The sequence below is a fragment of the Falco rusticolus genome, chromosome 5 (genome assembly GCF_015220075.1).
Source record: "Falco rusticolus isolate bFalRus1 chromosome 5, bFalRus1.pri, whole genome shotgun sequence".
NCBI lineage: Eukaryota > Metazoa > Chordata > Aves > Falconiformes > Falconidae > Falco > Falco rusticolus.
This window is the reverse complement of record NC_051191.1, coordinates 1890340-1915394: the sequence shown is the minus strand read 5'-3', so window position 1 is coordinate 1915394 and position 25055 is coordinate 1890340. Positions and strand designations below refer to the sequence as shown.

Genomic DNA, 25055 nt, shown 5'->3' with positions numbered 1-25055 from the left:
TTTCATTTCTGAAAGGAACATTCAGAAATAATTTACTGATTTATAAATTATAACTGGACATTTATCAGTGCGGAGAAGTTGAATTCAATGGTTTCTACTTTCAAAGCCACTTACTTTCATGTCTCTTCAGGACTTCTCCACACAGCCTCTGTATTTGCAGCAACTCTTTTCAAAAGCCACCTGAAATTCCACCCGTTTCTTTTTTCTAGCTAAACTTTAACTTTGGCTTCTGTGCCATTTCCCACCAGTTTCAATACAAATGATGGGTTCCTCCCCTAAAAACTCCCCCTTCTCCTTGCTCTTTCTCCCATTCTCCTGCATCTTCTCCGTTTCCAGCTCTGTCTCTCTAAAGACAGACAGCAATTAATATGATCAAATTTGCACAAACTATTATACAGCAGTGTCGTTTTCCTCTATCAGCACATCAGATGGTTACACCATATAGGCGGGCATCTTCATCCACAATCTGTCACTGTCACAGTGTTCCACTGAAGCTGAAGACACACTTGGGTAGAAAGGTGGCAGTCATTCACAAGCAGGTTCACACAGGCAGGAGGCAGTTACTCAACCCACTCCAGTCACGCAAAGGCATTGGGGCAGTGTCACACCCGAACGGCTCCAGTGAAAGAGCCAAGACAGGATCCCAGCAGCGCCAGCCATCAGAACCTTCAGGCTGGGTCTTCCTTTGACATGCTGGGATATATTTTCAGAAGCAGCACGTCATTACTCCCCATGTTTCTTGGGGAAAAAAAATATCAAAAAAACTCTCACCAAGACGCAGTTCTGGACAGCAGCCTCGCTGTGCTCCATCAGGAGCATGTGACAGTTTGGCTTTAGCCCTTCTTGGTGCTTTTTTGTTTCATGTTTTTGGCATTGTCTTACTTGCCATCTGCCTTTTACTCCTTCCCTGTGAAGAACCTGCCCTTTACGAATCATCAGGTTAATGACACCTCATTACTGCACCTGTGAATCAGGTTATAATTAGCCACTTCAGACAGATTTGGGCCAGAAAGCTCAGAATTCATTGTTTAGGCTTGCACACCCACTGGGAAGCTCAGTCCTAAAACCAGGTCATGTTCAACCAGTCAGTACATCAAGACCATTGACGGGGGGAAGAATTATCTTTCCTACAGTTTCTGAACCACTATTCATGCCAGAGATCAGTTAAAAGGCTGGAAAACATAAAAGATCGCCAGAACAATGCAAAAGGCTGTGTTCCTATGCAGGTTTCCTAACTGCAGCCTGCACCAAAGAAAACAAGCTGCAAGAATTCCTCTGGGATCACACTTTCCAACCAGAAAAAGGGTGTGATTGGCAACGCAAACAGATCCCCAACCTAAGGTTAGGTCATGTTTACACAACTAGAGGTTGCAGCCATTTAATAGCACAGGCTCATTAAATCAGGTAAGAGTAATCTTAGCCAATGAAGAAGACAACCACAAATGTGCCTTCCCCCACCACTCCCCACCCCCTTTTTTTATATATATTAAAATCAGGGAAATGTGAGAACTGTTCCTGACCAGTGCACATTTACTATTCGGAAATGATCAGCACATACTGATGCAGCATCCACTCAATGCTGCCCCACTGAACAGCACCACAACATTATTTTTGTAAGTGCAGGTACGACACAAAAGCAACCCTTGATACTGAGGGCCATTTACTTTAAATAAACATTTCTGGCTTGTGCGTATTAGGCATCGAATACAGTTGCAGTTGAGGTGTGTGAATTAAACAGACTCTACCCAACAACTCTGTGAAGACCAGGCTTGCTGCACACAACAGATCCAGTCTCTGCCAGGATGTTCTCAAGACTTACTAAAAGCAATTTTCCTACAGGCTAACTCCAAGTTCACAACCCATCATCTTCTTTTGACAGCTGTTGTGGAAGCCGGTCAAAGCTGTTACATTCTTCCTACTGCTCAAAGCAACATAAACATCATCAGCACTTCCATCAAAAGCATGTTCCCACCTCAGAAATGCAAAAATAAGCATAAAGGAGGTATTTTCACAGCCTAGTTTGAAGAGATATCATGCAGGTATGCATGGCTTCTTAACCCAAAGAGCTGACACAAAACTGAGTTAAACCATTTTCATATGTTTTGTATCTCCTTCCCACTAAAATACGCCAAACACTTCAGAAGCTTTTGCCCTTCTCATCCACATTTTACATGGCTACTGTCCCAATCTGTAGTTTCTGAAACAAAAGAAAAGCTTCCCAATGAAATGCCATCAATCCAAAGTTGTACAAGATCTAAATGTTCACGGGCATAAAAAAAAAATCAAGTCTTGACAGGAGCTACTTTACCAGCAGTTTGTCACCATATCTACCAAGTGAAAAATAAAGGCATACTCAAAACATTGCACATGTGGAAGCTGTCGTCATTTAACAAGAAGCCAGGAAGAGTTAACCAAGATAAGCGGCACAGAAAGAATAGTGCCTTATGCAGAAGCATTGTCTATTTGGTCCTCTTAAAAATAGTTTACAATGATATAAATAAAAAGGTTTGCTTAAGTCACAGATTGCTGGTAGGTGTTGTTGCAAAACTTTTTTGGTAATTTTTTTGTTTTCCTGTGTGATGGAGCTAGCTCACAATTTGCAAAGTAAGGCAGCAACAGCCCACAATTTACACTAAACACATTGCTCGCTCAGACTATTCCAAATTATTTATGCATTGTTCCACTAGCAAAATGTCAGTAAGCTTCAGCTGTCGTACCAAATGCTGGGATGTCCTGAAGTGCATCTATGGGAAACTTCAGCTGAGGCCACGATGTTTCTGAATACTCAGACACAGAGACAACAAACACCATGACAAACAAAACCACTGAAAATCCTCTTCTTCCACTCCTCCCTCCTCCCTGTGCACAACTCAATGAAAGAAGCCCATGTTCTTCACTAAAAAAAATAAAATTTTTTAAAAAATGGAGATCTTTAGCTCCTTGTTTTCTCCTTGCTGAACACTTTGCAGCATGTATTTCTATAGCTACATATATTGATCTAATTCACAAATACTTTTGAATACTGCAACTGTTAAAATAATTTCTTCCTTCTTACACCACAGCATGGTTTGGTTTTCATTTATAGTTTACTTCTGTAATCAAAAAGCAGAGTACACGCAAACATGTTTATATTAATGTCTATTTAAAGATTGTATGAAAAATTACCTAACTGCGAAGCAGGGTGAATTTGGTTTTGTTGACATTAGCAGAGACAACTTCCTGCAGTTACTTTGCTTAATAAAATTAAGTTTCCATCAGGCATAAATTTGACCTGTTACATATTTAATTGTGCCAACCAACATTTTGCCTGTAGTCCTAATAAAAGTATTTTACAATGTCTACAGTAAAGTGCAAAAAGATAAAAAGCAGTGAAGAATTTCACACAATGGAGCACAAGTTAAGGAAAAGCCATAGACAATCTGATTTCTCTTCTTCTGGGTAGAAACTAGAAATTTTTCAAAGTCTTATTATGTTATCTTACATATACCCGCCTGTCTCAAAAAGGTTGGAATTTTAAGAAAAGTAGTTAGAAAACAACTCATGTAAAGGCGATAATTGGCGGGACATAATCCCCAAGTGCAATACCCATGCTAATAGGGCTCGTTTAATCCTTAGGATATCTGAACGTGAACACTGAGGCGGTCAAGCCATCCTACCTTAATTTGGCAATGGCCCACCTGCTAGAGATTCGCTGTTGTCCACAATCCAACAAGGCACAGATGGTGAAACTAATGTTGATATACAAAGACCTTTGAACTATTTTCTCTGTAAAACGCGTGCGCTCACAAGCTGCAGTGGGCCATATCAGACCCTGGACCATCCTCGTTACTCTAAAATAGGGCAGGATGATGGGTACCTTCCTGCAGAGGAAGATAACTCCTCATCCTTCTACAGGACTACCAGCAATGACAGGACCACTCTGCCCCTTCCCTGTGCAAGACCTAGAGCCTAAGCATACTTGCTCTTGGGAAAATGCCTAAAGTTCAATGCCAGAGCTGAGGAGTAGCATGTGGAATTTGTATCTCAAGCAACTTCCTTCAAGGCAGTCAGTCACGAGCAAGAAGGTATCCTGAAGCATCACTTTTATCTACCAACAGTAGAAAAAAAATCCTTATTCTTTGTATTGCTGTTATTGAGTGAACAGATACTCTCAGCACGGGGATGGGTCCGAGTCTGTCCCCTTCCACTATGCCCAGCAGCCCACTCAACCAGGCAACACCAGTCCAGACACAAAATGGAAGTTATACATGCACACAGCCAGGCCAACCAGCACAGGCAATGAAAATGCACTCCCGTGTCTCAGCTGTAAGAGCAGCAGTAAAATGTCATCAAAAACCCCACGAGATCAGAGCAGTCCACCTTCCCAGGGCATGGTCACAGGGCTGGCTTGGGAACAAGACTCTTCCATGAGGACCTTGCAGAGCCCCTTCTAAGCATGCAACTTGGCAGCTCAGGTCAAGTCTGCACGTGGACCGATCTTGCATGGAACCAGTGATTTTGAAAAACCATCAGTGTGAAACATTAGCTAAAAAAACCCCACCATACTGGGTACCAAGGATAAGAGGGAAGGCCTAACGCATCTTCTGTCTAAAGCCTTGGTGACCTCACACTCTGAATACCGCATGAACTCAGCCTCTTCATCTTAAGACGGAACAGTTAAAGAACAGCAAATGAATTGATGAAAGGGATGGAGTAATCTTAAGGAGACACTGGAAAAGCTGGAACCCTTAAATTTGGACAGGAGAAGAGTAAGAGAGGAAAAGGACTGATCAAGGGTGGCAAACAAGCTGAATGCTGAAAAGTTATTCACCAGATCTCACAATTCCGTAACTACGGGGCACTTCTTCAAACCACTAAGAATCTCTTAAAAAAGAAAGAAAAGAAATGGCTTCTTTAGAGTCAAGAGTGGACTTCTGTGATATATTGCCTCCACAGCTTCCAGTGCTAGATAGCTCCAGCACTGTCAAGGGGGGAGTTAAATAAATTCATGGATAACACATCCGCAAACAGATACGGAGGTGAAAAGGTAACAATGTACCTCCTGATACGCCTAAAAACAGGTGTTTGTGGATGCTTATGAGGAGCAGGTTGAAGGAACTGGGGTTGTTCAGCCTGGAGAAAAGGGGAGACCTTATCGTTCTCTACAACTCCCTGAAAGGAGGCTGTAGCAAGGAGGGTATCAGTCTTCTCCCAAGGAGCAAGCAATAGGACAAGAGGAAACGGCCTCAGGTTGCTCCAGGGGAGGTTTAGATTGGATACTACAAAACATTGCTTCCCTGAAAGGGCTGTCAGGCACTGGAACAGGCTGCCCAGGGACGTGGTTGAGTCACCGTCCCTGCAGGTATTTGAAAGATCTGTAGATGTGGTGCTTAGGGGCATGGTTTAATGATGGACTTGGCAGTGCTGGGTTAACGGTTGGGCCTGATGATCCTAAAGGCCTTTTCCAACCTAAATGATTCTATGATTGTATAGGAGTAGGAGGTCAACAGGCCACAGAAAGCAACTAGGTTCATGCTTCCTATAAAAGGCTCCTACTTCCACTGCCACAGAATACCAGTTGATGCAGCCTGCTGGCCTGACCAGAAAGGCATCTTTACACTCAGGATGAGTATGGAAGGAAGCAGTAGGCCAGGAATAGTTTGTATGGCATTGGGAAACCTCATGTCCAAGCACAAAGTTTTGCCTGTTTGTTCTTACTTGTCACCTCTAAGTAACTGGCAGTGCTTATCACACACAATTACAAACTTTTCCTGCACTATCTCCTGATGACAGCAGTTGATGGTGATCCACAGATCCTACTGCTCAGCCAAGCAATCTTAGCTACGGCTGAGGAAGATGACACAGGCAGCTACATATGCAAGTCGTCTGGATGAACAAGCAGCTGCTGTGGTCTTAAGATCTAAAGTCCATGCAGCTAGGCACACTAAGGAGAGACAACATCAAATGTGATGCTTTGCATCATCAAGGTGGGTGTTCTCAAGGCTGAAAGGACTTAGGGGTATGGGGAGGCATGTTTCCATTTTTCATTGCAGTGGCAAGGAAGGCTCAAACGCCAGCCACTCCCACACATTTCAGGTTGCACTGTGGTACTGGGATGTCCTTGCTGCTGCTAGAACAAGAATAACAAGGACAGGGCAGTCTGGACATGACACAGGTTTTGAAGAGGCAAAACACATGCAATGGCATGGCAAAGGCTCTGATGTTCAGTAGCACACAATGCATGCTGATAGCTCCAGGTATATGAGATCCCAGAGGGAGGCCATCAGAAAAGGTGAAATGAAGAGTATTGCAATTAGAGAAGTGCCAAGACACTTCTGCAGCTAGGGCAGTATGTGTGGTCAAGTAACTCGGGTGTACACGGGTGTGCAAGATGTACTTCTACAGGAAAACATAGACAGCTTCTCTCTCTGTGAGCTACTGATTTATTTTAAGACAGCCCAGGCTGGAAACAGATGCTTTCACCAGAATGTCTCAGAGACAGACAAGAGATATCGAGTGGCTTTCAGCCTTACAGTGAAGATATTTCTCTTACCTTGCTTTAAGTACTTCATTGACTTTTTGTTCTAGTTCTAATCTCCTCTGCCGCTCCTTTTCTAGCTCCTGCCTTAACGTTTCAGCATTTGTTTCTTCTCTCAGCTTCCTGAGCTCCTCCTCTGTTAATTAAAGGAGAAAAAGATTTAGTTACCCTGAAGTATTTCTATAAGAAAATTAAAATCTAATTATGACAGATTAGGTGCATGGGGGTTTATCTGTGCTATACCAAATACGTTCACCAGAAAAAACAAGCAGTCAAGGGCCAGAAAAACTTCATAAAAAAGCACACAGCTCTATCACGTACAAAGTGTTCAGTTACAACTGTTAAAGCAAGGAGAAAACAACTTCAAATTTTTCTTTTCAAGATGCAACGTATCAAAAGCAAGCCCTTGGCACAAGTTACCTTTATCTAAATACAACATGACATACATCTCATTCACCAAAGAAATAAGCAGCAGCAAAGGTTGTCTATTGCTAAATCCAATGGTCATAACAATAAATAATAATAAAAAAAAAGTATCTGTTTTCTTCCCCGATGTCCATGAATAGGAAAAAACCAAAACCATATCCTCACGTAAAGTTATAGCCTCCATCCATCAATTTCAATTTTTATATAAGTCAGATGGCCCCATTAGTATCGTACAGTTTTAAGAAGGGGTTGTGAGATGAGGAATTAGGTCTAGATTTTTACCCTTTTCTGAGGTTACAGCGTGCCCTACTAACTTCCATGTAATAATTTACATATAAATATACATACACACATATATTTACTTACACAAGCACACATACACACTCTCTCAACTTTTTTCATTAGAAGTTAGTATCAAGTACGTATAAGGCTTTTTTGTGGCTAATTAACCTTGCTTTGTTGTCACTGGCAATATCCTTGTTCTTGACCTTATTTTACTGTAGAGCTACAATGGGGTCACTATCACTGATCACTTTTCCCAGACAGGAATACAAGAGACATGACAAAAAGAAGACTGAGAATGTTGTGGGGGTTCTGTTGTCTGGTTATTTTTTTAAATGAAAGCATTACATTTTGGTCTCTTGCCTAATTTTTAGGCTCAATCTCAATAATAAATAGTAGAACAGCAAGTGTGTTTCAAGCTTGCAGGAAGCCAGAACAGAAAACACTTGCTAATTCTACTATCAACACGGACACAGGGGTTCAGGTCTTGTGTCATTTAACAAGATTCCTATATTATGTTATACCCTACAGCAACCTCTTCTGTCTCTTTTCAGATGTTGCCCTGTAAATCACTGATACTCAAGATAATTTTGGTATCTGAGCCTCTCTGACTTCAATCATTATGCATCTCGAGAAGGTCTGAAGCCCTTGTGCAAATGTTCAGAGGAACTGAAAAACTCTCCCTCCTCTGCAGGAGGTCCTTGTGCAGTATCTCTGATCATTTTATCTGCTATGCAAGTTAGGTGGTGGTAGATTATCTGTATTCCTGGAGCACTAAGAGGTTTAGAGCACTGAATGAGGAGACACAGGAGAAAGATACATGAATTGAGAAGACAACATGATGGCTTCCACCATGAGGCTAGAGGTTGAACTCCACCAAGCAGAAAGGAGTGCTGTCATCTCCCCACTGATGCTTTGTTAGTGACCATGGAAAGAAGAGTTGGAGCACTGAAACCAAGTTATCCTCCAGCAACTAAAACTGAAATTTATTCCCGAGGGTAGGGTTGGGGACTTTTACAGTTACAGCAGGTATTGTCTCTCCTGTAAATAAATGGAAAGATACGGACATAAGGGCATACATATACATGGAGCTGTTCCCAATTACGTGTCCACAAGGAATTTTAAATCCAACAAGAAAACTAAGTTTATAATTAGCTCACCCTACTTTCAAGGGTTTGCCTGGTTACAGAACAAGAGCACGCACCAAGCTGAGCGGAAACATCTGTTGCACTTCAGATGCACTGGAGCTTGTGCAATACCGTGAAGATATCACAAAGAGTTCCAAAGCTTGATAGGGATGTTATTTACTCAAGAACATTAATGGAAAAAATTTCTTCATTAGGCACTTTTTCTTTTTTAAGGGAGGAAGTGACTATGCGTTATGCGTACATAAGAAAACCACAAGTCGTATAAATTAACCTCAATGCCCTTGAAAATGTACTCAGATCTTCCAGCTCCCTTAATTCCAGTTGTTCTGATTGCACTACATCTTACTCTACTAAAAACAAAAACCCCAGAAACTTGACCACTAGAAGGACAAGCAGTGCCAGAGATGCTTTATGGAAAGAGGCAGAGTTAAAGGGCACAAAATGAGGCAGAACTATAAAACGAAACTGAAAAAAACAGCATCCCATCATTAAGGATGTCACAGCTTCACATTTCATAGCATTTCCTAACTTTCACATCCACGACTGCAGTTCAAATCCACCCCACTGTGACTGCTCTGGCCCCTCCAACTCTTTAAAGTAGTATTTGTTGCTGCTTTGGCAGCAGTCTGGTCTGTGGTCTGGCATTGCAAAAAACCCCAAAACCAACAGCAACAAAACCAACACTCTTTTTGTTAATTAAACACACTAAAGTTTGCTAGGTAACCGAAACCATGTGAGGGCTGAGGGGTGGGGGTGGGGGGAGGGGAGGTGGCGTGGGGGCAGGGCACATGTAGAGCTCTTTCTTGCTCTCTTCCTGACAAAACCTACGATTTGGCCACGCTGAACTGAACTTTCAGAGTATACTTCTCTGGCCGTGAGGGGTCCTCCTGCAGAATGAGTGAAGTTGGCTACAAAAAGCAGAGGTCACAGACCCCTGAAAAGAACCTGTAAGAACATTTCACCATGGTATCTATCTGCTGAGCTTTACAGATGAGTATCCTCCTTGACGATGGGAATGGAGTGCTCCTTGGACTTCATCTTCAGACAATAAAAATTTAGACATCCTCCCCCCTGCACACACACACACAAAAGGGTAAAACATAAAAGGTCAAGCTTCAGCTCCAAGACTAATCAGCTTCCATAATTTCCCTCCCAGGCATATCAACCACAGCTCCCGACCTCCTGCTGGGCAAGAAACATTAAAATATTACAAGAGGCCAAGTGCACATCTTAACTGGACATGCAGGTGATGTGAGCAGCCATAAAGCTCATCTGGTTAGAAGGGGGAAATTACTAACAGAAAATGTCTGTGGAAATATTGACAGAGAAAATGCCTTACAGCCTGGGAAGTGGGCCTGGGAAGAAGCAGCATCCTTGAGAAGTGCAGCTGGCCTCTTTAAAGTATACAGCTGGGTACCTACCTAGAAACCAGAGACATCCTGAGATACCATTGATAAGCACAAAAACAAGAAACTGTAACAGCAACTTATCATCTGAAAAGGTGAAAAATAGCCTGGAAAAAGGGGAAAACATTCTGAGAAAGTAAGATTTCATAACTGCCATTGGCTGTTCTATCTCCAAGAACAGGAAAACTGTCTGGAAAAACAAAAATTGGCCAGACAGAACAGAAAACATCTATTTGCTATTCCAGGTAAAAAACAGAAACTAACAGCACCTATCAGCTGCTGAAGTGGTGGTGTCATACACCTCCTCATTTCCCTATGATACAAGAACGACTTAATTTTTATCCAAAATGAAGCTTCTCTCTCTGACAACTTTCTGTGCTGCATGCACTTCTCTCTTCCTAAACAGGCTGAACTCTCCGCACAAACTTTCTAAAAGATCTTGGATCCCCGCTGGGGAGGGTTTGGTTTGTCCTCCCACTTCTGGGATAGTTGGGTCCCCCTCTGGGATCAGTTTGTCCTCTCCTCTGGGACACTTTGGCCCATTCTGAGATCTGTCCAATAAGCTTGATAGTGGTATTATTCTAAACATACGCATATGTGCACATACGTAATCTATCACAAATTACATCTGCTACTACATTATTGATGGTTGCGTCGCTAGTGATAAGTTTGTAGCAACCTGTAATAGCATACACCTACTTGGTTGCTGCCACTGGTTTATAACAGCTTTTTTTGGATACACACACACACACATGTATATAATTTTTTCACTTGTATATATATTCACTTTATCAATCGTAAGTATAGTTGCTAGTGGTGTTTTTTGTGGTATTTGTGGCAGTCCGTAATAAAGCAGAGAAACTTAAGAGGGAAAAGACTCAGTGTCCTTGTGTATTACTGAATTCTACCAACCCACAGTCACAATCTCTATATACCTGCAGGCTGGGTAACCCCTTAGGTTGTGACCCTGAAAAAAATGCTTTAAAATCTCTCTAGCAAAGTCAGCTTGTGTAGAAAAGCAGGAAAATATCTGGATGCTATTGCATTTTTTAAAATGAACTTTAGAAGTCTGTAAGACAAGGCAACAACAGCATTTCAGCTACATTAACCTGTATATTACTGCACCGTAAGCCCTAGGAGATTTGACCCCATAGGAAAGACCACCATCAGCAATGCATCTCACACATTTCCAAAAAAATTCATCCACTTCAGGTTTTCTACATCTTTTTATTCTCTGTTAGGTGTAACACAACTGTCACACCTGAAACTCTATAAAGATTTGACCACTGAAATTCAAAGATTGAACATTTCAAAAAGTTTGGCTGGTATCATGTAATTGCTAAAAGACAAGCTACCGAGTGTTTCACTGCATCATCGTATGACACCAGCCACTAAAGCAGCTGAAAAATTTCAGTTTTCTCCTCTGAGAAAGCTTGTAAGAAATGTTTTGATAAAAAGCTCTGGAATACTGAAGTATTTAGTTCAGGTGAGACTGAGGAGAATCTGAGTAGTATTTAGAAAAGAAGGATGATGGTAAGGCGCGGCAGCAGGTTGGATTTCTAATTCAGTACCGCATGTGCAGTAAAGCGGATGTCCCCCTTAATGCGGGGATTGGAGGTGGATTAGGGAGTCTCCTAGGAGCCGTTTTACATAATAGCATTCCTTCACAGGCCCACAGGTATGTTGCAAAATCCACCTCTGGGACAAAGTGATCAAAAATTTCTTTCAGAGCACAGCTACAGATTGCAGACCACTGTTTCTAGCTACCAAACCAGTTTAGCATCAAATCTAAGGAGACCAAGTTAAAAACTAGAAATGCCAAAAAGCATTCCCGTCATATTTACACGGGGAAACACCAGTACTTAACAAGACAGAAATAACCCTTCCACGTCTATATTGATTATGGCAAATCTCCCTGCAATCCTTCAAACATCACCAGAGTTCAAGTATGTTGTTTAATTGGTTCTAAACACACTAAATCCCAACCACACACCATCAAACTGGATCTCGCCAGCCATGCTGACTGAACCAGACACGGGGATTTTTCTCCAGCACAGACAACTTCTTGTCTTGCCAGACTCCCACCTTCTACAGAAAGCTAGTATTTTAACTTTGTCCCAAGTAAACCTTAACTTTGTCCCAAGTAAACCAACTATATCACATTACTAACAAAATATTAAAGAGTCTGGAAAAACGTCTATTTTCATCATCACAGGCATTGAAGAGCTTTTAGTCTTTATCTTAAACACCAGCAGCAAATGGCAGCGCTGTGAAAGACATGGAACAGCCCACCACTTTTGATAAAGCAAAAACAACGCTGACTAACAGGCAGTGATGGAGGAAGGACCCACAACAGAAATCCCTAACCTGTTTTTTTCCTGTTTACAATTACTTTGTAATTCATACACTCCTCTGGAGACAAGTTCACAATTCATGGCTACAACTGGATACAGCTTTTGTGTCCTATTTGTTACCTGTTATTCTTCTAACCTCCTTCCCCAGGGCTTATGTCCTTTCCACCACTGACCTGAGAACCACGGAGACTGCCGAAGACTTACCACAACTCTATGTAAAAGACTTCAGATAAGACATTAGTCTTTGATCCCAGACACTGCAAGATATTCTACTTCTTTGCACACCAGATGCTTGCGTAAGACGAGGCCTTGCCTAAGCCATCACTTTAGCAGCTCCACTTCATTAGCTGTCCTTTCTTCTTTAACTCACTTCTTCATGTCTTCTTTCATGTTTGGACTTCTACACTTCACTTGGGGAGCATGAAGCTCACCTGCTTAGGAAGACTACTCAGTGTTTTAAGAAGGAAGAACCTAAACACCCCTCTTCTGAAGCCCCAAACTCCAGGCTGACTGTCTAACCCTTCCTTTGTCTTGTGTGCTTGGGTGGTCACTTCCAAAACAGACACCAGCCTTCTTGTTCTTCACAGCTCTTCCAGAGCTGAATGATGGCCTGGAGAATCATGCCAGCAGATGGAGAGCAGCAACAGTGGGCAGAGGGTGGGGGATGCAGCCCTACTGTGGCATTACCTGATCACAATTTTAGAAATTCCTTCCTACCGTAAAAAATACCAGATCTATTACCATTCAGTACAACACTGTAAACTGACCACATTTTAAGCGGAAGTTCTCCACACTGTTTTTTTCTGGACATTGTCCTCATATTCTTTGCTGGAAAAGCAGGAATCTATATTATTTTGACAACGTCCAGCAACCCTTTCACACCAACAGACTGCAGCCAACCTGTGTTCCTATCCTGTATTATTATTTTTGTATGGCTTTTAATTCAGAAAAGCCATGAGTGAACCTGGTGAGGCATAATGGTGAGTTTCAGCATCACTGACCCCTCTTTTGCCAAGTGCTTCTTCAAAATTCATTCTGGTAACTATATTTTATGTTATATTTGTATTATAGATAAATAACTGTACGTATACTGATATATATATCTAAAATATAATGTATATATTATTATATTTATATTGTACCATTTAGTTATTAAAAAAAGTAGTAAAGGTCCTGTTAAACTGAAGGCAGAAGCTCTCAGACTGCCTAATTCAGAGGTGGTTCTTTATGACAGCTCAGACACAAAGGTGAGAACAATTTATTTTTGTTCCTCTTTATCTTGCCACAGGTATTTTGCAAAACAACACTGAGATGGCGAAGTGCCATATACAAACATTTAGCAGCTACATCAAGTGAGGCGAAAGAGTTACTGAGCCCAGCATCCCATCTGGCCATGGTCAGGAAGAGGTACTCTCCCACCAGCACGAGGAGGAGGACTTGCGGGAGTACCCTCTGAACCACCACCTACTTGCACTGCAGGGACCTGTCAGGCATGCTGCACAGTGCTAAGGAGTGGAATGGCAGCCGATGTTACAGCACCACAGAGAATACTACACAAAAACTATTCCCAACACATTACAATTACAGCTTCCCCTTTCTAAGAGCACAGTCTAAGGTATCAGTGAAACCATTAGCTACTTCGAAGGAACAGAGCCATCTACAAGTCCTGATTCACGTCCAGAACCTCTAGCAGTTGGTGTCATACTGAAATTCCCCACAGCATGAGTGAATTTGTCATATTTTTTTGCATCATGCAACAATTTAATTTATTCACTGGTGAGAAGTTCTAGGTAAGCAAAGAAACCCCTGTACGGAAGAAGGAAAATCCAGACTGAGTGCAAACAAACCCAACAAACCACCCCAAATCCAACACCTCACATGATCTACTGGTACACAGGGATCAAAATGCATTGTCCACACATTCAGCTACACAATTAATCCGGAATTCTGAATTCTCATTCCTCCTTTCTCAAAAACTTCTTTTCATATTGTTCCAGAAGACTCATCCTGAACTACTTTATCTTCAGTGCATCTTTGCTCAGCTACACTGTGTAAAAGAAAATAATGCAAAGAAAATAATGCAAAAAACATAAAAAGGTTTTTTTGTTGGTTTTTTGTTGGTTTTTTTTTTTAACTCAACCAGTCTATGGATGGGAACAAAACGTAAGGCATCCAAATGCTAATCAGATTGGGGGGGGCGGGGGGGATGACACAAAAACAAACCCCAAAAAAGTCAGCAAAAGAGGAAAACTGAAGGAAGAACTATTTGGGGTTTCTTTTGTGCATTTGAGAACACCTTGCTTTGTCAATGTAATGGTTTTCCCTTGTGGTCAGGCCTCTTGCTTGTTTACAATTGTCTTTCATATAAGAAAAAAAAATGAAAAAAGATTTTTCTAAAAGGAATTTTTGTGTCATAAAAAGCCAAAAAATCAGACAGAAACTTTAAAGATGAGCTATATTTATTGAGTGCGTATGTTTTCCTCCTCCCTACCCCATTTTATATAGGCATTTTGGTCAAGTGGAGAAACGAACGTTAAATATAAAACCCACATTATCACTATAACCTTTCTCCTGCTCAGTATGGTTTACCTGCACACGCCAAAACAAAGAAGTGACCTGCCATATTCTGAAAGAGTCACGACAATTTGCCATAAAAGAAACTTAACACAGGTTTGGCAGTTAAACAATTCCTCTTTTTGCTTTTTTTGTTGTTGTTGTTTTGTTACCATCATTCCGTTGTGCCTCTCTTTGCTTCTTCAAAGGCAGAGCTCCTGCTCCAGTACTTACAATAAGCATAGCTTCAGAGGACCAGTTTTTGAGTCTCTTTGCATACACCTACAGAGTGGGGAGCAGCGTGGGCTCTCTCCACACTGATAGAAAATAAGCCGACTCTGATCCAGAAGCAGTGGAGGGAAGGCTGAGTTTGAACCATCATCCTGCCTCTCCATGCAATTAATGTTCCCCTGGCGCTATTTTTCTTCACCTCAATAAGCAGTCTTGGGTGAAGTGTGCTTTTATTTCATGTAATGAGGGAGACTGACTTACAAAGCACATCATATTTGACACAGTCTTCTTCCTCTGTGCAAAATGGTGTAGCGTCCTCTCACTATTCCTGTTATGTCCCACTTCAGGCAGCTGAGGTTAGAATTAAGATGTCATTACTATGGTAATGTACAAAACAGTTATGCTAACAACCAACTAGTAACTTTATATTTACATATAGTGTTTTCAGTAGAACTTTATTGTGTTATAACAGACACAGGATCTTTTCCCCTTCACTACGGAAGGATTTTAAAGTAAGCTTCCTGAAAATATGCAAAGTATCATAAAAATCAATAGCTTACTGAGATAGATACCCTTCTCAAAACATCAAGTGGGAAGTTTTCTATTGCTAGATACACTTTTGTCAGCTTAAAAATCATGAAAAGTACTGCTGCTCTATGAATTTTTCAGAAATTCCAGAGACTAAAAATGCCAGAAGAGTTGCAGAATCCATCTAAAATGAAGGGAGCTGCAAAAAATGTGTCGTTATTGCAGGAACTGTTTTCACTCTCTGGTTTTGGCAGAAGTGAAACAGGCTATAAGCATTGAAATAACGTCTGGCTTGGGAATAGCAGGAGGCTCTTCCACGGCTTTTGTGTAACTAAGCCAAGCAGGGAAGGGCACGTTCCACATGGGGCTCCCAAAATCTCCAGCCCAGTTACACAAAAGGGACAGTCACAGCAGTGCTGACCACTGCCCTGCCTGAGCTTTCACACTGACTCTGCAATTCATAAAGCCAAGCCGGGCGTGCAAAAAAGGCAGAAGGCAGAGCACACCCCACGTACATGATGCAATGCATGGGTGGCACCTCTTGGAGCTGGCGGAGGAGCTAAAACAATACATCTCAGTGCTGCACTTTGGTTAATCAGTCCCATGAAAAGGTGGTGTGACAGCATGTGATCCTCCCAGGTTGGGGCCTCCAGTGTTCTGGCATCTTCATGCCACCACCATTTACATGCTTTGTCCCATGATGAAGGCAGACTGCACAAGCTGGGCCCAGAACATGGACCAGCCCAGGACTCCAACCTGCTGCTGCACTGGGCTGGAGTCGCGTCCTTTCCCTCTTCCCTGGTCTCAAGAACCTCGTGCTCTCAGAAGCCAAGCTAGAAGTGAGCAAGGGCATAACCTGTCTCCTCCACCAGTCAGAGTAGAGTCCTCACAGATGAGAAATGGAGGTCTGAATCCTCCTTAGTCTGTACTGAGGTCTCTTAAGCCCCAGACAAGTGCCTGAACCTGCTCGCAATTGCCTCTTCCAACTTTCTAGGAAAATGAAGCCAGAGTTTTGGAGCATTTTTTGCCCAGGAAGGCTAGACATGAACTCAATACACATGGTGCATCATGTGAACATCTCTGGGTATAAGCAAAACCGCTCCTACACCTCTCAAGAAACTTTCCATAGTATCTGAGAAATCTCCCAGTCAGAATTCACACCTAGAAAAACTTTAAAACCCTGTCAGTACTAGTACAAAGCAAGCAGGAGTGGCTCTGGTGAACAGACAGCTCTGCAGCAAAGCCTGGACTCACATCTTTTTACTGCCAGGAAAACATTCAAGAAGACTCCCCACCAGTCACCATACATAAACCACAGCCCTCATCAGAGGAACTCCACAAGCTCAAGGGACACATGCAGATCTCCCAGGGACACTGTAAGCACTCGTGATTGCAGGATTTTAAGATGAATGAAAGGAGGCTTAGGGGGAAGTGTAAAGGGTGTGAGAAACCCAGAGTAAGCTCTACTGCCACAGCAGTCTCAGTGCTCACCAGCACCAGCATACTTTATTTAGGAGCCCATGCTGCAGCATCCTTGGCCAGTAAGGAATGGCTACCATGGCCCACAGATGGTATTTGGGTGCCTTAAATATACTCAGCAGCCACTTAGTGTCTTATCGGGGACTTCATCTGCTACGTAAATCAGCTCTTTATTCTGCTTCAACATTTCTGAACCAAAGGTGACTATAGGCTGCCAGGTCAGTAAAAAGACAGCAAAACCAGTGCAGTGAATCAGTGAATCTATTCCTTCACCCTCTTCTAGCTCTACTACTGCAGCAGGTGTTTGACCTTCACGTCAGGAAAAATTACACCAAGGATGTTCTGAAACAGTTGGTAATTGGACTCCGATGCAGCTTCATTGTATGCAACAAATTGACTATTACTGTGGCTGTTCGAAGAGGTATCAGCATTTCTGAACAGGACAGGACTTTGTAGCACACATTTTTTGCTGGTCACAACCACCACCATTTGCCTCTAAGGTTTGCCACTTTCTAACATCCCACATCTGCCCAAGGACCACACGTGGTTTTCTAGAGCTCTGTTTTTATGAGGTCGGTATTCTGCTAGGTCACTTCTTACAAAGAGTCATGAGGTCATTTATACCAAAAAGTGGAAGCCAGAGAAAACACTGTGGAATTAGTTATATAAATGGTTTAAAAAGGCACATGAGAATGAAGAGTGTGCAGGAGTAGAAGCTTCAATGGGAAAGAAGCATAATCCCGTCTTCTTTTGTAATGCTGGTATAAAAATCATAACTGAAACTAGCAGTTTTGTAAGTCCCTAGACTCTTGCCACAGCCTGCTGTACAGAGTGGAATGCAAAATCCTTCTGGGAGAGGTCTGTATTTCCTCATGTGGCGTTTCTTCAATTTACCAGTTCATGACTAACCCTCTTCTCTAACAGTCACCTGTTTTGTTTACTCTTAGCTGCTGCTACCATCATCTCCTTCCCTGAGCTGCTATAATTAGTATTGCAAGAGGCTTGAACTTCCTTGAATGAGAACTACCTAATACTTCATGTAAACCACAGGGTGCACGTGTGCTTACAAAACACTTTGTAGCGCCAGAACCAGAGTGCTGGCATCTGCAGAATTGCCCTCCCATAAGCAGGAGAAATAACAGGAAGAAAAGCAGAATGTTTACCTCAGTGAGGTGCAAACTCAGAAAGATACTGCCTATTGTTTTGCCTTTCAAATGCAAAAGCAGCAAGCATGCTTTTATTTCTTGTTTAGATACAACTAGGTTTTGAAATGGAAGCACTAACCTTACTTATCTACTTACTTAACTACTAACCTTAGCTTATCAACCTAGCTGCCCCAGTCCAGCAGTTGCCTTCCCAGCCTGAGCCCTCAGCTAGCACCAAGGCAGTGTTCACACGTTTTAAAACCAAGGCTAAGTAATACACAAAGTCCTTGAGACATGGACGATTCTGGTGGCGAGAGCTTCAAGACAAAGCCTTTTCCAACCACTCACATTTGGAGGTCCAGCAGACCAAGCTCTTTGCACTCTTCGTTCAGCAGCCGTTCAAACCTTGTTCTGCAGGAACCCACTTGATCGCACAGTCACACCAGACCCAACGCACACGTTTTCAGCATTCCTGTCATAAGGCTCAGAAGGAGCCATTAGATCACAGAGATTAAGACCATTCCTGCATAGGCAGGAAAAGCAGCTTTAGCCCTTTTGCTGGAAGAGTCAGATGATCCCCCTCCTTGCTTAAGATGTCATTATCCAGGATTCCTTCCTCTGTGTGCCTCATCCTCCCGTCAGTCTGCAGCTTAAACCCCTCGCACTTCCAGTCACATTTTATTTGCATTTACAGCTATGCAACACACTAAGCAATTCCTCTCCGCCGTCGCTTCTCTAGATGTTTAGATTATCTCTGCTAAGGAAGAGATTCATCTGGCATCTTAGATGAGGATATTTTCCCTTTACAGACAACTGCTGGCCTCTAGTAACTATTTGCTCCGAATTTCCTCTGCAGCTCGTAGAGGTTACAGTTAGGGTTGGGATGTGTTTCACTGAAAATACTACTCGGCCAAACTGCGTATTTTACCTGTGCCTGCTAATGGCTGAATGGAGTTTAAAGACTAGCAGTTCACTCTTCCTTCAGCCAAGCACCTGTAACTACAGACCCACACAACACAAGTCAGTAGATGTGTACATTATACATAATGTATAGCTGGGAGGACACCTCTCCTCTTTAAACCTCCTGGCTAGTAACACACCAATACAAGTGAGAGGTATAGAAGAGGCAAAAATAAACTCAGGGTCAGGCTGATGATTAGAAACTCAACACATTAAAAAGAAAATCCGTGGAACTTTAAATATTTCCCCTACGTACTAGCAGTTGCTTTGATTTTGGCACACCTCGCTGGAGAGAATGGAGTAAAAGGAAGTGGCAAAAGGTTTATGTAAAAGTACAGTTATAGCAAGGTGTCCTTAAGGAATTCCATAATTTAAAATAGTATGCAAATACAGCTGAGTGACTAGCCTCCTTAAAAAACACCTGCTGCAGCAATAGGATGTAAAAAAAAAAAAAAAAAAAAAAAAAATTATCAGTCTTTCTTCCAAGGGCAATTTAAAGTAAACAAACTGCACCTTTCAAGAATGTTTTTCGGCTCACCATCAGTTCACTTTTGGGAAGAAAATAAATAACAAAGCATTTCTAGTATTAAAAAAAAAAAAAAGAAAACATTAACTCAGAGGAAGAAAATAGAAGAATGCAGGAACCACACCCAAAAACTGAGCTCCTACATTAATCCAACTGACAGATAGCTACATAATTCAGCCCAAAATTTTTAATGGGGTGTAGGGGAATAAGGGATAAGCTTTACTGCACTTATTTCTCTAACAGTTTCTTATTCTTTTGTTTTCATGTACAGAGTTACAACTAGCTTGTCAGGACAACTCCATAACTGCAGCTACAGCAAACCTCAGGCTTTGGTGATGAGCTCTTGACCTAGCGGTCAGGGCTGGAGATGCCCAGGACTGACTCATGTCACCCAGCTGAACTACCCCATTGAACCTCCAACCATCTGCTCAAAGTTTACATGAAAGGGTGAGTCTCATTACCCGTTACCTTGGAATTTGCTACAAAGGTCTGTGCAAAGGAGAAAGTTTCAGCTAAGAATAGTAACATAGTTGACCTGAAGGTTTTCCAACTACAGCAAGAACCTGAAGACTAAAAATATTCACCAATATTTACAAAAATGTGTGCTCCACGTAGTTATTGTAAGCACATACTAAGGACTGAGAATGGATTCACCAGCCACAGAAGTGTTTGGGAACCGTATCATATTTTTATAGCTAAAAGTATGTCCTATTTCAAATCAGAAATCAGTTCCTCGAAGTCCTGCTGTTTCTGTTACACATCAGATGACATCAGGAAATCACAAATGTACCATCTAGTTTAAAAAACAACTGCATAACAGGAGCTTAAGCAATAAGTCTTTGGGGATGGAAGGAGTACGTGGTAACTCTGGACTGCACTGCTAAATAAGAATTCAGATAAATCACTGAAACCAACAAGGCAAGTTATAGAGCTTTCAGCTCTGGCTTGATATTCCACTCATGATACCTCTTCCAGATTATCAGTGGAAGTTGATAGCAGCTTGCTATGAATTCTTGCCCTGTCTCTTTTATCAAGCCTCCCTCTCATACACATGAGGGAAAAATATCAAAGAAATATTGTCAAATGATAAACAAGTCACAGAAAATTAATTCCAAATCCCTAGGAATACACTGAAGATAATAACCTAGAAATTGAATAGACTCCATAGCCTTGTTACCTCTACCCCTTAGAAAGTATCTGACAAGCTTCCAATATATAAGAACAACCCTCATATTCAGAAGTTCAAAAATAATCTATTAAAATGACCATTTTGGGAAGCTACTGAGCAAGAAGTCTCATTGATTTATTACAGAGATGACTACTTTATCAAGTTAAAGGAATGCTTGCCTTCCATTTTTCTGGCTTTAATCATCCTGTCTTACAAGTCCGCAGTTCAGAACTGCTGAGATAAAAACCCAAAGATCTTACGGGTATCTCTAGCCATGAATGACAATCTTCTCTGGTATACACACACACACACACATATACATATGCATAAACCCAAACAAGTAACACTTGAAATTTTTATTTCTTACACCACTTACTAGTAATTTATATACTGTTAAGAGAAGTGTTTTAAGACTGACTTGTTGAAACAGCTGCCAAGGAAATGCATTGGTCACCCTTCAGAAATCTCTTCTTATGATTACTACTAGACAACAACACACCTATTGCAACCGTATGAAAGGCTGAGTTAATTGTAAGTTAACCTGCAGATGTCAACATCAAGACTTCAACTAAGCAGCTTCTGTCATGTAGCGAAGTATGTTGTGACGAATGCAATGGGGAAAAAATATCCAAGTGACCCAGAAACCCTGTGAATGCTTTCAGGTTCCTCCTAGGGAAGCATCAGCCCACACGCTATCCACAGATCAGCACACCTCGAAATTCTGATGCCAGCTTTTGCAGTTTAGAGAAGCCTTATTTCAGCAGCCTTAAGCCATTCCTTTCCACAGAGCATTAATGTTATACTTACGTAAAAAGTGTTTTTCCAGTAAGGCTATTTCCAGGTGACCTTTAATCTCATTCAGTCTGTCAGACTCCGTTCTGTTAAAATCCTGGACTCCTGAAGCCATGATGACGGTCCCTGGACCAGCCTATAAGAAAGGCAAAACACACTCACAGCTCAGAGGCACATTTTTTGGGGGGAGTCATTTAAATACATCACCTGACTTCTGGGCAGTAAAGAACCCATGTGAGAAACATGCAAGTATCAACAACTCTGCATGCCTCTTATTCAGCATTAAATTACCAAAACAAATGAGTGAAAGCTAATCAAACAGCATCTCTCCCATGTGGGTTTACAGAACGCACTTCTGGAAACCTCAGGGAGTTACAGAAAAGAAAGATATTTCCCCCTCCTTACCAGTTGTGCTGCATCATCATTTAGCCCTTCTTCTGCTGATTTAAAAGGTGTATTTACACCATCCCTCTCCTCTTCCCATTAAATGAATGGTCAATGCAACACACTTTACATATAAAACTGTGAGGCTAGCAAAAGTAATACTTTTCTAGATATTTACTAAATCATTAAAAAACATATATTGTATATTTTAATATCCATTCATGTAATGTGTAATTCTGAAGACAACTCTCTACAAGGAAGGGGTCCCCCACTCCCTCACCTCCAGTACTGCCCAGTTACTGCTGAAGGATGGTGCCCAGAAGCTCCTCCTGGCAGACCAGGAGAAGAGGGAGTAAGGAGACTGTGTGTCTTGACAGATTTACCAGCATCCCTTGAACGAACTCAGAACTGGAAACACTGCAGAATGCAGGAATTAAAGAGCAATTTGATTAGTTAGGAAAAGCAGTGACAACCACCACCTCCACAAAGTGAGCACAGAAAAACCCCAAGCCCACACAGCAGAAGGCAGGTGATGCTATCTTTCTCTCATAAAGCAGGCGTTTTCAGACAGCAGGGGAAAGGGTGGGTGAGGGCATCTCTTGGGTAATGGTTGTTCAGGCACTGCGCACTGTCCCCAGCCGGTACAAAAAGACTGTCGACAAGAATTACAGGAGCTTCTCCAACAGCTTAAACTCAAAATCAAAGCGCTAGATTACAGAAGCCTACATCTAAGAAATGATCTCAAGACAAAAGGGGATTTATTTACCTCTCTTATGCATTCCCCTATCCCTCATTTGAGCCCTGAAAACATACAGGAATTGTATTGCTTTCAAAAGTCAGCTTGCATACATTTAACCATGACAGCTTAGATCATATATATACACGAACTCGACTAATTTACAGGAGTGTTAATTAAAAAAACCTTTTTTTATGCTTTAGGAAAGAACTGCCGAGAGCTCTCTGACAGCAAAGTACTTTCACTGTTGGGAATATTTTACACTTTTAAGATAAAACAGTGTGGAGACACCTATTAAGCATCTGTTTCCTTGCTTGAGCTGAACAGATGCTGAATTTAAGCCTCAGAATTTTTCTATACAGGCAAATTAGCAAGCACTCTGTAGGCATTTACTGCACAGCATTTACCTGGCACCAACTCCCCACCTGGGCTTGCTCGATACAGTGCCAAGCAGAGATGCCTTCTCCAGTCCTAAATGCAGTGCACACCCACACAGCACTCTGCCAAGGCTGCTGGCCCCAAGGAGGAGCAGAAGCCGTTAGCTTTGCAGCAGCCCTCTGCTGCTTCCTATTTTGGAGCCGGCACAAACCGTGCCACAGCAGAGACTGACAGACCCCAGGGCAGTCCCCACACCGGGAACTGCAGCACAGCGTCCTCCTCCCTGTGCTCCACATTTCCCATCCACACCTGTCTTTAGCCAGAGAGGTGCAGTAAGACATGCCATTTACAACCACTCCAGCCACGGCTGAAGAGTAACAGCTTCCCCTTTTCAGAAGAGCATGGCACGGCAACTCACCTGTGTTGATTTCTTACCTATACAGCTGGGTCATATATATTTAGGCTGCAAGATTTAGTGTTATCACTTGCCAAACACTTGGGAGAGCCCCAAGGAGGATGGTGTGCATGAAGTCAAACAGCAGTACCCTTACAACACACTCCACAGGCAGGCACAAGGAAAGTGTTACTGAAATCCAGATTGCTGCCCAAGCATTAAAGCATGGCTCTCTACATTGTATAATCCACATCTGATACAATGGGACCATCTTTGCTCCCAGTACACAGGAATTCGTATGAAGCTGTCTAAAGAAACAGTGCCACTGCTTAAAAATGAATGAATAAATAAATAAATAAAACCACGTACAGGTCAAAGAGCAAGATGCTGTGCTCATCAGGAATGCGCCCAGGCTCTGAGCATCAGCCCACTGCTTAGACAGCAGCTGGATCCTGCCCAGCCAGTCTCTGGTCCCCAACCCCATGCACTGCGGCAAGGACACAAGCAAAAGGCTGAGGAGAGGGAGAAGAAAGGAGCTAGCAAATACCTGAGAATGAAAACTTGAATATGCTTACTGAAGATACTCAAGATATTTCATTCAGAGACAACCTACACTTCAGAAATCCATCTAGAGAACCAGCTCCACTTTTGCTTCTTCAGAGATGTTAAGTCATTAATTAAAGCCCGGGATACCTTGACTGTGCCTCTCAGGGTGAAGGAAAAAGCAAGAGGTGCGTAGCACTGGAGACAGTGATACGAGTTACCAGGACTCATTCTGACAGTTTCCAAATGTGTATATCTGCGAAGGCATTGGACCCAAGAAGTCTGACATCAGTTGATGTGTTAGATATCAGGAGGTACACCATTAAACTAACAAAAAAAAAAAATTTACAATGACTTCCTAAGTTAGAAAAAAAAAAAGAAGAAAAAAAATATCCAGTAAGGTAAAACATAAGAGTGCTTGCTAAGAACACTAGGAGCAAGATCATGTAATTATTGTTTAATAATAAAATGGCTTAACCATAGTAGTAAGACACACAGTGATACAAGTTTGGTGGAAAATAAAGCACCCAATTTCCAAAATTAGTGACACCATGACATATTAATGAATACGATCCATTATTGTATTCATTACAATTCAATGACATACAATTACATACAACTCAACAGAAAACTTGGCATGCCCAGGACAGTGATAAGGGAGACATTTAAGCAGATGATTCTTTTGTCCTGGAAGTTTTTTCCCCACACCAACAAACCTTGCTCTGTCAAGAGGTGTTAACAGGCTAAAAAGGTAAGAAATAAGGTCTATACATTTGCCGGAGGTCAGCTGTTCGCCTCTGATTTCAAAAAGTACCTCTGTCTGAAGTTAGCATACCTGATTCAACTCTCAAGTTAACAAAAATTGTGTTGTGTTAGTTGGGTAAAAGTTTCTCCTTTTTGCTGCCTCTGTAGGCTAGTGCTGGGACTCAGCTGGATTAAACTACACTGTACTGTACAGATGTCCTTTCTTCTTCTGACTCACAGTAAAAGCCTTGAAGGCTTCCACAGATTTCTGCTTTTCCTTCTGCCTCTCTCCAACATTATTTCACACAGGAGCCCTCTTAAAATGTTGGCAATCACTATTACTTAGTGAAGACTACACACA

At 41.9% G+C, this 25055-nt stretch overlaps 1 protein-coding gene across 2 annotated transcripts in view; it reads right to left on the bottom strand.

Annotated features, from left to right (window-relative positions):
• GRAMD4 (GRAM domain containing 4) overlaps positions 1-25055 on the bottom strand; it is an 84180-nt gene that overhangs the window by 27788 nt on the left and 31337 nt on the right. For both annotated transcript variants that reach the window (XM_037389508.1, XM_037389509.1), the window contains exons 3-4: positions 21531-21651; positions 6533-6653 (exon numbers count right to left, since the gene is read on the bottom strand). In XM_037389508.1, coding sequence (XP_037245405.1) covers positions 6533-6653; positions 21531-21651 — 242 coding nt within the window. The remainder of the gene's footprint in view (positions 1-6532; positions 6654-21530; positions 21652-25055) is intronic.